This window comes from Colletotrichum graminicola, assembly GCF_000149035.1.
Source record: "Colletotrichum graminicola M1.001 genomic scaffold supercont1.58, whole genome shotgun sequence".
In the NCBI taxonomy this organism is placed as follows: domain Eukaryota; kingdom Fungi; phylum Ascomycota; class Sordariomycetes; order Glomerellales; family Glomerellaceae; genus Colletotrichum; species Colletotrichum graminicola.
This window is the reverse complement of record NW_007361062.1, coordinates 222844-235249: the sequence shown is the minus strand read 5'-3', so window position 1 is coordinate 235249 and position 12406 is coordinate 222844. Positions and strand designations below refer to the sequence as shown.

The window sequence follows — 12406 nt, the reverse complement described above, 5'->3', positions numbered from 1 at the left end:
CCAGAAATCCCAAGGAGAAGCTAGCCAAAGTTTTACAACTTTTACTCATGATTATACGGTCGAAGCATCAGGTCGAATCGTCGTGGCTTGGACTCTGTGCGCCCACTCCCGGTTAATATGTACGTTAGAGGACTGCGGGATCGGTATCAGCCGACAGCTATTAGAATACGCGTATCTATCTCTCCTACCAAGTTGCCAAGACACCAGACCAAGAATACCAAGCATACCAAGCAACCACTAGCCTAGTGCCTTCAATATATGGCTACCAAGCCGATCACGTCTTTTCCTTGGTGCATCGCATCATCAACTCCGACTCTTGTGTAGTGTGCATTCCTTGCCCTTTTGACCATGTCCGTGGCGGCCAACTGGCTGGTCAGTAGAAAGCAAAGACAGGGCATTGCCACGGCCAAGGACATACCAAGAATTGGACTTGAGATAACGAATTATTTTATTGGCCCGGGCTGGTCTCCTACGACGGTGTTGCCTCGGTGGTTGGGTCGGCTTCAAAGAATGAAGTAACAAGCCGTCAGATTGCCGAAGGCTTGGCTGCTGCTTTCCCTAGCACTTGTGAGCTATCACCATCAACTTCTCGGTGCAAAGGATAGTGGCTCGCACGGAAACCAAACCAGCCGAAGTCGCAGGCTGGGCATGCATCCATCCTAGGAGATCACGTCAGGCTGGGAGAGAATGGAAAGTGTGCCTTTTTCTTTTTAATCCACAATATGAGGCTTTGCTGTGTGAAAATTGGTCCTTTAAATCTGCTGTAACCTCGAGGATTCTACGGATGTCAAGTTGGAATCGACACCCTAGAACTTGTTAAGAACTCTACAGCAATGTCAGAGAAGCAGGAAGTCAAGCAGCCGACCTCACTGGGGTCGGAATCAAATGGCAAGCAAGACGCGAGTGATATCACGAAGATCAAACCAACCGAAGAGGAGCTCGGGAAGACGAAAAATCGGATCCTCCAAGAGCAAGCTGGACTTCGCCAACAGGATGCCCCCATAATCCCGATCCTCTCATTCTTCAAAAAGAAAAGCGACTACGACCCGAACGTCATAGCGACACAACCATCCGTATACGACAACCCATCAACTGCAAAGTTCTTCCAACCACATCCACGTTATGAGAACTTACATCGCTTCGACCCAACTTTTCGTTGGACTTGGGGCGAAGAGCTTCCTTTGATATCTAAGATGGACTTCCGGATAACTCTCTGGGCTTGCATTGGTTTGTGATTATTACGCCGGTTTTCCTCTTCTCGCTAACTGAAATCTTGGCAGCATTCTTCGCTCTTGACCTCCCTCGAGGCAATCTTAGCCAAGCTAATTCGGCCTTGTTTCTCCAGAGTTTGGGCATGGATACGAACGATTACAATTTGGGAAACACCGTCTTCCAAATATCGTTCTTGTGTGCCGAGCTGCCTTCGCAAATGATTAGCAAAAAGCTCGGCCCCGACCGCTGGATCCCGTTCATCATGTGCTCTTGGAGCATTGTGTCTGGGTGTCAGTTTTGGTTGAGCGGGAGGACATCGTTCTTAATCTGCCGTGCTCTCCTTGGTATACTTCAGGGAGGTTTCATCCCGGACATCGTACTTTATCTTACCTACTTCTTCAAGTCAACTGAGCTACCTTTCCGACTAGCCATGTTCTGGACCGTCCGCCGGATTACTGATATCGTCGCGCCGCTTCTAGCTCTTGGTGTCCTTCGAATGGATGGAATCAGCGGCTACGAAGGCTGGAGATGGCTGTTTCTGGTTGAGGGAATTATCACGCTATCTATCAGCATATGGTCCTGGTTCGCAATGGCTGCCTCACCAACGCAGACCAAGGCATGGTGGCGGCCTCAGGGATGGTTCAACGAACAAGAAGAAAAGATTCTTGTCAATCGCATTCTCCGTGACGACCCTTCCAAATCCGACATGCATAATCGGCAGGCGATCACACCGAAACTTCTGCTCAAGTCTCTGGCCGACTATGAGTTGTGGCCAATCTACATCTTTGGTCTGCTTTGGGAAATTCCAGCTGGACCACCTGACCAGTACCTTACACTAACGTTGAGAGAGCTGGGGTTCAACACAAATGACACCAATTTACTGAGCATTCCTCCTCAGTTCCTTGGTGCAATTTTCATGTTGATCATGACCTATCTTTCCGAGATTTGGGATACGAGAGCGCTTTTTGGAGTCTTTACACAGGTGTGGTATCTGCCAAATCTGGTTGCCATGGCCGTTTTGCCATCAAATTCCAGTCCGTGGGCGCAATATGCGGTTGTCACAGTCCTTTTATCTTACCCTTCACGTAAGTCCCACTCGATGAAGACGCTATGTTTCCGTGCCTTGCTCTAACCTATAATATTAGCACATGCGATGCATGTTTCGTGGGCTTCTCGAAACTCCCATTCGGTTCGCACTAGAGCAGTGTCGGCAGCTTTGTACAAGTATGGAACGCTCTATATTTTTACCACTCAGCTTTGGGCAGGTTACTGATGTCAATCTAGCATGATGGTCCAACTTGCTCGTGTTATATACTCGAACATCTATCGGGAAGATGACCGGCCTGACTGTGAGTCTTATTCTTCTGTTTGTTAAAGTATTACAAGTAGGCTGACGTAGTTGAAACTGCTAGACCGTCGTGGCAACAGGGTTCTCATCGGTATCTGCTGCATGAATATTTGCGTTTATCTTATTGCAAAGCTATTCTATATGCGGTGCAACAAGAAAAGAGAGAAGGAATGGAATGCCATGACGGAAGAGGTAAACTGCCTTTTTCACTCATCGCGTCAAAGTTGTCCATAGAGCTGACAACAAAATCAGGCCAGGGTTCACTATATGGAAACCACGAAAGACGAAGGAAGCAACCGTAAAGATATCCGTTTCAAGCACTAGCTTGAAAACGAATCATCTTATCTCCAGTTTATGGTCTTTCCGTGGATATATATGTGCGTCTTGTTCGAGAGCTGCGACAAGTGCAAATGAGACTATTAAGGACTCGGTAAACATCTAATCTTAATCCACAGTTTAGTTGTGGCAGTTGAAATACTGTTATGTTCAATGTGACCCATTACCTGACCAGAAGGCGATTTCTCGGTTTGTCAAATTTCATACTCTAGTCGCATCTCTATCACAACAGCCTCGACTCCACACACTTAAAGAAGGTCTTGAAACGGCTTTATGAATTTTTGTAAGGGATGCAGCTGCTATGATGAAAATAAGGCATTCAAGTGACGCAGGGGAGGTTCCTGTCCCGGATTTCATGACGGCTTCAATACTTCGCACCACAACTTGCACGTATAGCCAATTACGACGCTGGCTAGACAGCCTGATACTACGAGAAATTTACTGTCATGGACTTATAGAAGGATTCGGTTTGGTAATAATTTATTGATAAGCTCGGATAAGTACCATGTATTCGGGATAGCTAGCTTGTCTTCAAATGGCCTCAAATACGATCCTCTTTCTGATATCACATCCTCTTTGTAACTCATCAAGTGGAAAACAAGAATACTTGGTGATGTGCAGTCTGAGTTGGAGAATTGAGTTTGAAGATCGTAGTGAGAAATTTAGGAAACAGAATGAACAATGGAAAGTGTACGTGGAGATCATAAATCCAACAGTGTGTCTCAGTTGATTGTAAAGTAATTTCTGGGTTGCTTGAAATCTACAGACATACCAAGTAAAATCTATCCAGCTGGCTTGTTCCTGTTGGATATCATCCTTTCCTGATCAGAATCTTCTGATGAACCTCCTTCCAATTCTTCTCCAACTCTCCCTTCACTAGAGGAGCCAAGAAACGATAACAATGGGCGTTGACTTTCTCTTCCAGTTCAAGACCACCACCACTCGCGTTCCGAATCCTCCAGCGCGTCTCCATAAGAACGTTGAGTGGGCAATGTATGCGAACAAAACTGCCATCTGTTGTGAAAGTGAACTCGTATTCGCTGACACTCTTCTTCTCCAGCATGCCCTTGGGTAACGCCTTTGGAAGGTGGGTCGGGACAGTGTCAATAACTGTATATGACTCAGTCGTAGCAATGGCATCAACATCTTCAGGTACTGTAGGAGGGACTTGAGGTGTTCGAGGGTTCCAGTGTGTCAAGTTTGGGTCGCTTTTGATATGATTTTCTGCGTCATGCAGGCGCGACAAGGCGTCTTCTCGGGACATATATCCGGGGACTGGAGTAACGTGCGTCAATTTTATCGTCGTGTTGAGCATTGTGTATTTTATTCCACAACAAGGTCTACAGCAACTCAATTCTCTGTGGTGTGCTAATTGTTACTGAAATAAACGCAAGAGCAGAGGATGCAGAGATGTAAAGACGAAGGAAATTTATGAAATATCAATAGATGTGCGGATCTGCGTCAGACAACAATGTTGGTCGCGGCATGGGAAATAGGCTTTTGAGGGCTTGTCAGGCGAATGTGAATCCCCATCGGGTTTCAATGACATCAACAAAGGTTTGCCCAAAGCCAATTGCATAGTGAGACGTTTAATGTTCCGAGACTCCCGAGAGACTATTTGAAGCCAGAGTCCGTTGAATCCATGCATTTAACCTTGAGCTTCTCATTGCACTTTTCACAATGCAATAGTGAGAGCAAATATCAATTCTTGCATGTTCATCAAGAGTGGATGTGACGCACTTGCAGTACGGCGATGATGATAGATTTCATGATTGGCCAGATTGGCATTCCAGAATTGATTGCTTATCTAATCACGATGTAATTTATTTAGTTTTCGAGGTATTAGGACTACGTCTACGTGGACAAGACGCTACGCAGAACCAGGCTCCTGATTGCAAACAACCTCTAGCTACGGTTCAATGTCTGCTTCTAAGTACGCCTTCCATCAAACTCTTCAGGGTCTGGAAGTTTGGTAGAAAACAAGGGATACTAGTAAATAATTATTACCAAGCAGCGGCGCCATGAAATCTAAACCTCATGCTTTGCGATGTAGATAAGTTGCTTCATCCAAGATTCATTCTGTTATTATTCAACCCAATCGAAAAGCTGGAAGACCGTAGAGGCTCTGGATAAAAAACCAAATTCAAATGAATTCGCTAACTTATTATTGCAGGTTATTCTAACTTTCATCGCTTAGCAGCATTGCCCAAGCTTGAAAGCGCCGCTGAAGCAACCGCAGACTAGCGGTATCATTGATGTTGAGGACTAAGCCCAAACGACACTTCAAAAGGCGGAGCCATGAATCTAATCTCAAGTCGAGAGGGGAAATTTTACATCAAACCGCACTGACTACTATTGTGGACAATGCTAGTTGATAAGCTATTGTATGAGAGGTCTGCTGTCGGTTCGTGACATATTGTTCATCGATGATGTAGAGTTTCTGGCTTGCGGTATATATCATTGTTGGCCTAGAGACAATGCGGAATCGGCATTGAGGCTCTAGTTAGTGTAGAGTGGTTTCGCAATGCATAGCTATATGACCAACATGCGCATGCCAGCAAGCACGCTTGACTACTGGGCCATGACATGGAGGAGTCGTGCTTGATAGATCAACAGATAAGGAAGGCCCAGATTCTAGAACGTTTTCTAAGCTGCACAAGAATGCATCTAACCCAAGATCTAGGACTATCACAACATCAACCAAGTACCTAGCTTAGAATGATAAAAAAAAAAAAATACAAAATGGCAAAGTTCCAGCAATGTATGTAATGCTCCAATCCCTCGTGCTGATTAATCGCACATCGTCGACTCACTTGAATGCACCTTATCAGGTTCTTTCAATTCCCTGCTGCCAGAAAAGGCACCTGACAGCGATAACGCTCCGCTTTGGTCCGTCATCTCATAGCCGAAATGGGTATGCATTCGCCAAAGCTCCATTCACTTATCAACTCGGTGGCCTAGTTGGAGCAATGGAATGGTTGTCGCCTATCAGTACATAACCAATACCGAGTCCGTCATATTACCATCGGTCTTCTTATCTACGATCTGTCAATAATGCCGGTCAACATTGATGCAACTGGAAGAAAAATGCGCTTGGCCCCCACAAATCACTTTACCCAGACCTCTAGAACTAATCGCCCCAGATTGTTTCTTGTGCTCATAGTGATCGGTTTGACAATGAAAGCACATATCGCCTCATGCCTGGCATCAACTGTATTCTTTCCATGTGTATCCCACCAACTCACCAACATCTTTTGTCGCTTATGGGGGTCAGATATAAAGGGTCCAATGGTCGATCTATCTGGTCTAGAAAGGTTATAGGGCGAAGTCGGGGCAAACATATACCCGTATATGCGACCCATGGTCTCACATGTGGGATACCTACGTGATATTTTCCTTGACACGTTGCATAAAATTGAACCATCACTTTTGTAACCTATCCCAAGCGTGTAGCGATAATATGAACCGGGTAACTTCGGTTCTTCAGAAAACGAGCTATCGGTAAGACGAAAAACCACGATCGTACGATATCTAGGGCTCGTTTCACTTTTCAGATAAATGAAAGCCCGGTGCGCGTTTTTCATGCCTTTTTCTCAAACAGGAAATCTTCCCAGTCCTTGGACGTCTTAGTAAGTTGTCTCTTGCCTATTATGTGGAACCTTCCTTCAAAATCCTGTCCAGAAGCTTGGCTGCTTGGAGCACCCCTTCATCATGGAAATGCTTTCCAACCAACTGCAGACAGATCGGCATGCCATCGAAAAGATCTGCATCATCTGTCCCAAATATAATATTAGCAACATTTACCTCTCTTTGAATGAGTCACTGCCGGAATGTGTGACTTACAAGCTTCCCATTCGTTCTTATCCTGTTCATCTCTGGGTTTGTATGTTTCCTCCCGCAGGTCGATATTCTTGTCGACTTTAAGCCCACTGGGAATAATTGCCGCTGGCTGGTCCAGGATGTTCCAGATACTAGTGTACCCCCAGTATTTGGCACCACCTTGTAATACGCCAGCGCCTACATAGGCTGGACAAAGGATGAAGTCTACGCTTTTCTTCTTCATCAGATCATGGTACTGCCTTCTGTATGCTTCTCTTTTGTAATTCAGCTCCCAATTCTCGGCCACAGTGAGTGGTTGGGCCCTTGAGAACCCGAAGGCATGGAGTGTCAATGGAAGTGTTGGTTCTCCACTCTCAGCGAACGTGTCGAGATATGGCTTCGGTCCTTGCGGGAAATACAAAGCTGACTTAGGAATGGGTCAGTCGCATTATCAGATTGCCGCTGAAACATCTCAAGTTATCCGGAGTATACTCACAACAATATCCCATCCGTGGCTATGGTCGTACGGTTCCCAGTCCACCACGTTAATGCCTGATCTTTTCAACTTCTCTGCCGCCATTCGGAGTGCACGAAGGACCGGGGGATGAGGTTTCACACAGCTGACTAAGTTAGTAGCCCGAGCATTTCAAAATAATGACGGTGTACATACCCATCGTCAAGCATCAGTCCGATTGTGATGTTTTTATCGAGAGTGGTCTTTCTCCATGGCACAGGAACCAATGTTGTTTCAGTGTCCCATGGCTCAGCTGCAAGCAAAGCCTCCATGAACAAGTCAAGATCCTCAACGCTTTGACCTAAAGGACCAACAACACCGCGAATACTTTCCTGGCCAGCGGTGATTCCAAAGTTGCCTAAGTTTGGGATACGTAAAGCAGTGGGTCGCAACCCATAGCAGCCATTGAATGCAGCTGGTATGCGTATGCTGCCGCCAATATCCGTACCAACACCAATGACAGAGCACTTCGCTCCAACAGAAACACCTTCGCCTCCCGATGACCCACCGGGAGAGCATAGGAGGTTATGTGGGTTCAATGTCTTGCCGGTAATGTTGTTATTGCAGTCCAAGTGCTGAGTAGGTCAGCGCATAGGTTCCCAGTTAAAATCAACACCACTGATATAATCGAATGAGAATGAGTTCAAACATACCATTAAAGACTGAGGCTGGTTTGTTCGCACATGTATGACAGCTCCTGCCTTTTTCAGAATCTGAATTGAAAGCGCATCGTCGTTTGGGACGTTCGTGATCTTTGATACAAATCCTGCATGCGTTATGTGACCACCCATGCTAATGTGTTCCTAAGATCCATAAACATCATTTAATCATGATAAAAGTTGAAATCGTAGATAAACTGACTTTGACTGAGACGGGGATGCCGTGGAGGGGGCCCATAAGCCGCCCGGCGTTTTGAAAGTGGGCGTCAAGTTTATCGGCTTTCTCCAGGGCATCTTCCGCTAGTATTTCAGTAACAAAATTTGTCTGGAAACAAGAAAAGAGTGAGAATCGATATCTTGCTTATTCGTGGATGGTATATGACTTACCAACTGCTGTATAATAGTTGCTCGTTTCAAAAACGCAGTTACAACTTGTCTGACAGTCCATTCGCCACTTATATATCTCTTCCGCAGGCCAGCTGAGTCCTGTTCTGTCATTCGCAGTTCCTCATCTGTCAAAATTCCCGACTCATAGGGTACGTTTTGGACATTCAAACGGTCGTGTGGAGGGAGCTTGTCTTCGGAAAGCTGGTAGTCCTTGGGTATGGACTCCTGCTGAATTTCGATACATCTTTTTGAGAGCTCCTCCCAAGGATTTGGCATAGTGACGGTAACCATCTTAGAATGTGGAAGGATTTGGACGAGCGAGTGACCGTGAAGAGTTGACACAAGGGTAGAGTAGTGTGTCTACACCAGCGTTCCAGGGAGCCTCTCACAAGTCCTATGTAGTTGTCACTTCCAACTGATAACGGCCAGCCCTCTCTGATAGCTCCGATAGCGGTAGGTTGATGCCCCTCTGCCTATCGGTATCAACTGCCAAGTTGGTCAAGGGTGGCCCCACTCCTTGTGGATGCCGGAGCAGACTCAGGAGAGCATATCAGTAATCTACTTCCGGAAGCAGTGTGTTCATTTTCTTATCTATATCCGGGATATCATAGATGTGGCCATCAATGCCAGTGCTCTCCAATTGCCCCTTCTTTATCGCAACAACACTGCAGACGATGTCCAATCGGAAGTTAATGTTGGGAACCGGGAAATCTTATCACTGAGGTCCACAATCTGGACTCTCCACTACCAATATCTACTAGCCTACGGTAGTATTCGTGCCCCAACCCATGCAGAGACAGACATATTTAGCCTAGACCAACTCTTTGTAGGGAGTGAAGAACCCGAGGAAAGCATGTCACCTATTCAGTTAATTCTCTACAGGATATTCATAAGTAGCCGCATCTGTGCACACACAAGAAAACTTTCTTGACGTCTGCCCACCCATTTCGAAACTGGTAGGCTAGCCAGCTGCATACTTTGTAATTTTATTATTAGAAGCAAAGATCTTTGGAAACGAAAAGTCAGTTTCTAGTTCACATGGCTTCGGCCATACACGCAGTTCCCGCCATGGAAAAGTCCAGCCCTTTTCCTCCAGGCACTACGAGGCTCATTGATGTAGATGGGTCTGTCGTCACCAAACATGCTTCGGGCTCAAACGAGCAGGATATTGTTCTCATCCCTCGTCCGTCTGATGACCCAGAAGACCCTCTTAACTGGACAAAGAAAAGAAAACTGCTGGCAACATCTTGCGTCTTTGTTTACACTGTAATGATTGCTATCCCTAGCAGTGCAGTCTACTCTGTTGTAACGCCTATCAGAGTGGCAACAGGCTTATCCTTGAGTGATATTAACAACGGAACCGGTATTATGGTAAGTAAAAGCGTATGTCTTATGATGTATGGATTCTAACTACATCGTGACAGTTCTTGTTTTATGGATGGGGGTGTCTAATTTGGCAGCCACTCGCACTCCAATACGGCAAACGACCAGCTTATCTTGCGTCACTTGCAGCCAGCATTGTATGTATTCTGAATTACCTGCTCAACGGACTGCCACTTACAGATACTCTTATAGGTAATCCTGGCCACAGCGTCAATGTGTACAACCAAGCATACGTATTTAGCAAATCGGATTTTGCTCGGGCTTTTCGGGGCACCAGTCGAGTCTCTTTGTGAAATTTCTATCACAGATATCGTCAGTCATTCCTGAGCACAAAGACTTAGTGAATAGTCAATCTCTGTACAGCTAACTGACTGCCAAATAATAGTGGTTTGCTCACCAACGACCTAAATACCTTGCTTGGTATGGCTGGGGTCTTGCAATGTCAGGTAAACTGGCACCTATGCTCTCAGGTTTCATCAATTTCGGCATGGGCTGGAAGTGGACTTTGGTAAGCCATAATCACTGTATTCAACATAAATGCCAAAGTCTAATATCAGTTCCATCACAGTGGTGGTGTTCTATCTTCAACGGCATAGCTCTCATTTACTGTTTTCTTTTCATGGAAGAGACAAACTACGACCGACCAGCCTCGCCAAGTACAGACAGTGCTGCCGTGCTCTCTGAGACAAAACCAGAAGACCAGACAACTGCTAGTAAACTGGATGACCAAGACCAAGACAAGACTGCGAACCAGAACTCATCAAGTGCCCACTCTGTTGACACTGAGACGGGTCAGGTACTGTACCAACGCAAGACATTTATCCAGAAGCTTGGTATCAAGGACAAACCAAGACCTAACCGCATGTTTGATATTGCGGTTAGTGGACTGACTGGCTTCACGTACCCCTCGGTGGTTTATGCTGGGTATGGGCTTTCTTTCAGTTTCTTTCAGTTTCTCCTGCGACTTGTTACTGACTGTCTCTTAGTTTGATGTATGGTGCCAATAGCCTGGTCTGGTCAGGTGTTCAAAATGCGACTGCCGGGACTGTCTACACCACAATGTACGGTTTCTCTACTGCTGGTGTCGCTGCTGCATATGCTGGCGGTCTCCTAGGAACTATGGTCGGGTAAGCACTGCAATATTTCCCTGAAAACTTGAGGAGCAACCCACTAACTTGCATATCTAGAGGTTACTACTGTGGCAAGGTCGGCCGTATCCTTACACTTCGACTTGCGCGCCGCAACAACGGCATTTCCGAGTCCGAACATTCGCTGTGGCTCTTCGCTGCTTCAATGTTTATTGTCCCGTTCAGCATGCTTCTGTATGGCCTTGGAGTGACATACCACATCCACTGGATCGGCCTCGTCATCTCTCAGTTCACGCTTGCAATCAACAACGCTCTCTCTGTGGCAGGCTCACTTGGCTATGCCATTTCATCCTACCCTGAACTCAGTGGCGGCATGGTCACGACTTGCGTCATAATTCGCAACACAATGAGTTTTGCAATCAATTACGGCATTACTCCTTGGTTAAATCACATGGGTTATCGCGACACATACATTATTGTTGCAGCGATTGGATTTGTCTGGAATGCTAGCATTTTCGCTGTTACCAAGTACGGCAGGCGAGCCAGGGAGAAGAGTGCAGAGAGATACTGGCTTGATGTCGCAAAAGCACATGCCAAGGGGTTGAGTCATTGACTTGACTTGACTAATGGTGTATCAAAGGGTATTGCTTCGAAGGGAGTATCATGATTTATAACCCCCTCTCTGAAGTATACTCCTGTGTAGAAAGAGTATGATCGGCAACGATGCACTATATTGCCAGAGTGGCTGGAGATATTCTTTGACGCTCACTTCTATTACCAAGGCTGCAACTACAATCAACACTTAGCCAAGACATTGATTGTACAGCCATATCTCAACAACTGGAACGAATCCCTACCAATTGATGATTTGTAACTAGACATCATATTGTGTTACACACATACACACACACCAGATTTCGTCTGTGACCCATTCCAGGTGCCTTGTATACATCTTGCGTTCTGCGGTAATAATGATGGGTTGTATTACTTGGTGGCCTCAAGGCATGTGAACTAATTCTCCCAAGGCATCGTTTGGTTACTATAGCACGAAAAGATTACAACATCCAAACCCATTCGAGAAATTCACAGTGGTAAGGAATCAAATAAGACATGAAAAACGGCAAACTCGAGCCGACAAGTGAGTCGAGGTTCACTCAGAGATCTTGCTGTTTGAATTATGTGGTTTCAGCTTTTGTGTATTAAAGGACAAGAGCTCTTTCCATATTTACAAGCATGAAAATCCCACGGCGCCTGATCAACCTTTCCATACCTACATTGTCTTTGATATCCCAAGGATTGGGATAACACATCATTCGAGTAAGGATTCTTCTTCGTTCTCTTTTTGGAAAAGAAAACAGGAGCCATCACCTTCGTTTTTGGTGTTTAGATAATTGGAATCATGTCCTTGCACTACTGGTGAACCAACTCAACTTCTGTTCAAAGCTATACCGTTCTGTAGATAGCTTGGTTATGGTTCTGGTTTCTCCGGGAAAAACAGTGAGCAAAGGACAAGGTCTCCATTTCACTTTTCCTGGGCCTAAATACTGTACCCAAGGTGAGACTTTTGGATCCCCTTTGCTCCACAACACGATGGCCTGAGCTACAAACTCAGCAAAAGATTCCTAAGAATTGGCGTGTTCTGAGATATTTTCTGAACAGT

The 12406-nt window shown here is 45.7% G+C and overlaps 4 protein-coding genes across 4 annotated transcripts; 2 read left to right on the top strand and 2 right to left on the bottom strand.

The window, feature by feature from the left end:
• Positions 1-833: 833 nt before the first annotated feature.
• Positions 834-2884, top strand: GLRG_10288 (major facilitator superfamily transporter; the record flags this gene model as incomplete). The annotated part of the gene is made up of 6 exons (XM_008100973.1): positions 834-1227; positions 1281-2297; positions 2358-2436; positions 2497-2561; positions 2625-2752; positions 2813-2884. 6 exons carry the CDS (start codon positions 834-836, stop codon positions 2882-2884), a joined length of 1755 nt encoding a protein of 584 aa, XP_008099164.1.
• An 823-nt stretch (positions 2885-3707) lies between these two features.
• GLRG_10287 (uncharacterized protein) lies at positions 3708-4211 on the bottom strand (the record flags this gene model as incomplete). The annotated part of the gene is made up of 1 exon (XM_008100972.1): positions 3708-4211. The coding sequence occupies one exon, from the start codon at positions 4209-4211 to the stop codon at positions 3708-3710; it is 504 nt and encodes a 167-aa protein (XP_008099163.1).
• Positions 4212-6544: 2333 nt separating this feature from the next.
• On the bottom strand, positions 6545-8566 carry GLRG_10286 (amidase; the record flags this gene model as incomplete). Its single annotated transcript, XM_008100971.1, has 7 exons — positions 6545-6669; positions 6740-7142; positions 7212-7335; positions 7386-7804; positions 7883-8032; positions 8091-8213; positions 8276-8566. The coding sequence occupies 7 exons, from the start codon at positions 8564-8566 to the stop codon at positions 6545-6547; spliced, it is 1635 nt and encodes a 544-aa protein (XP_008099162.1).
• Positions 8567-9313: 747 nt separating this feature from the next.
• Positions 9314-11359, top strand: GLRG_10285 (major facilitator superfamily transporter; the record flags this gene model as incomplete). Its single annotated transcript, XM_008100970.1, has 7 exons — positions 9314-9646; positions 9700-9795; positions 9851-9970; positions 10044-10166; positions 10227-10582; positions 10645-10785; positions 10846-11359. The coding sequence occupies 7 exons, from the start codon at positions 9314-9316 to the stop codon at positions 11357-11359; spliced, it is 1683 nt and encodes a 560-aa protein (XP_008099161.1).
• Between the last annotated feature and the right edge of the window lie 1047 nt (positions 11360-12406).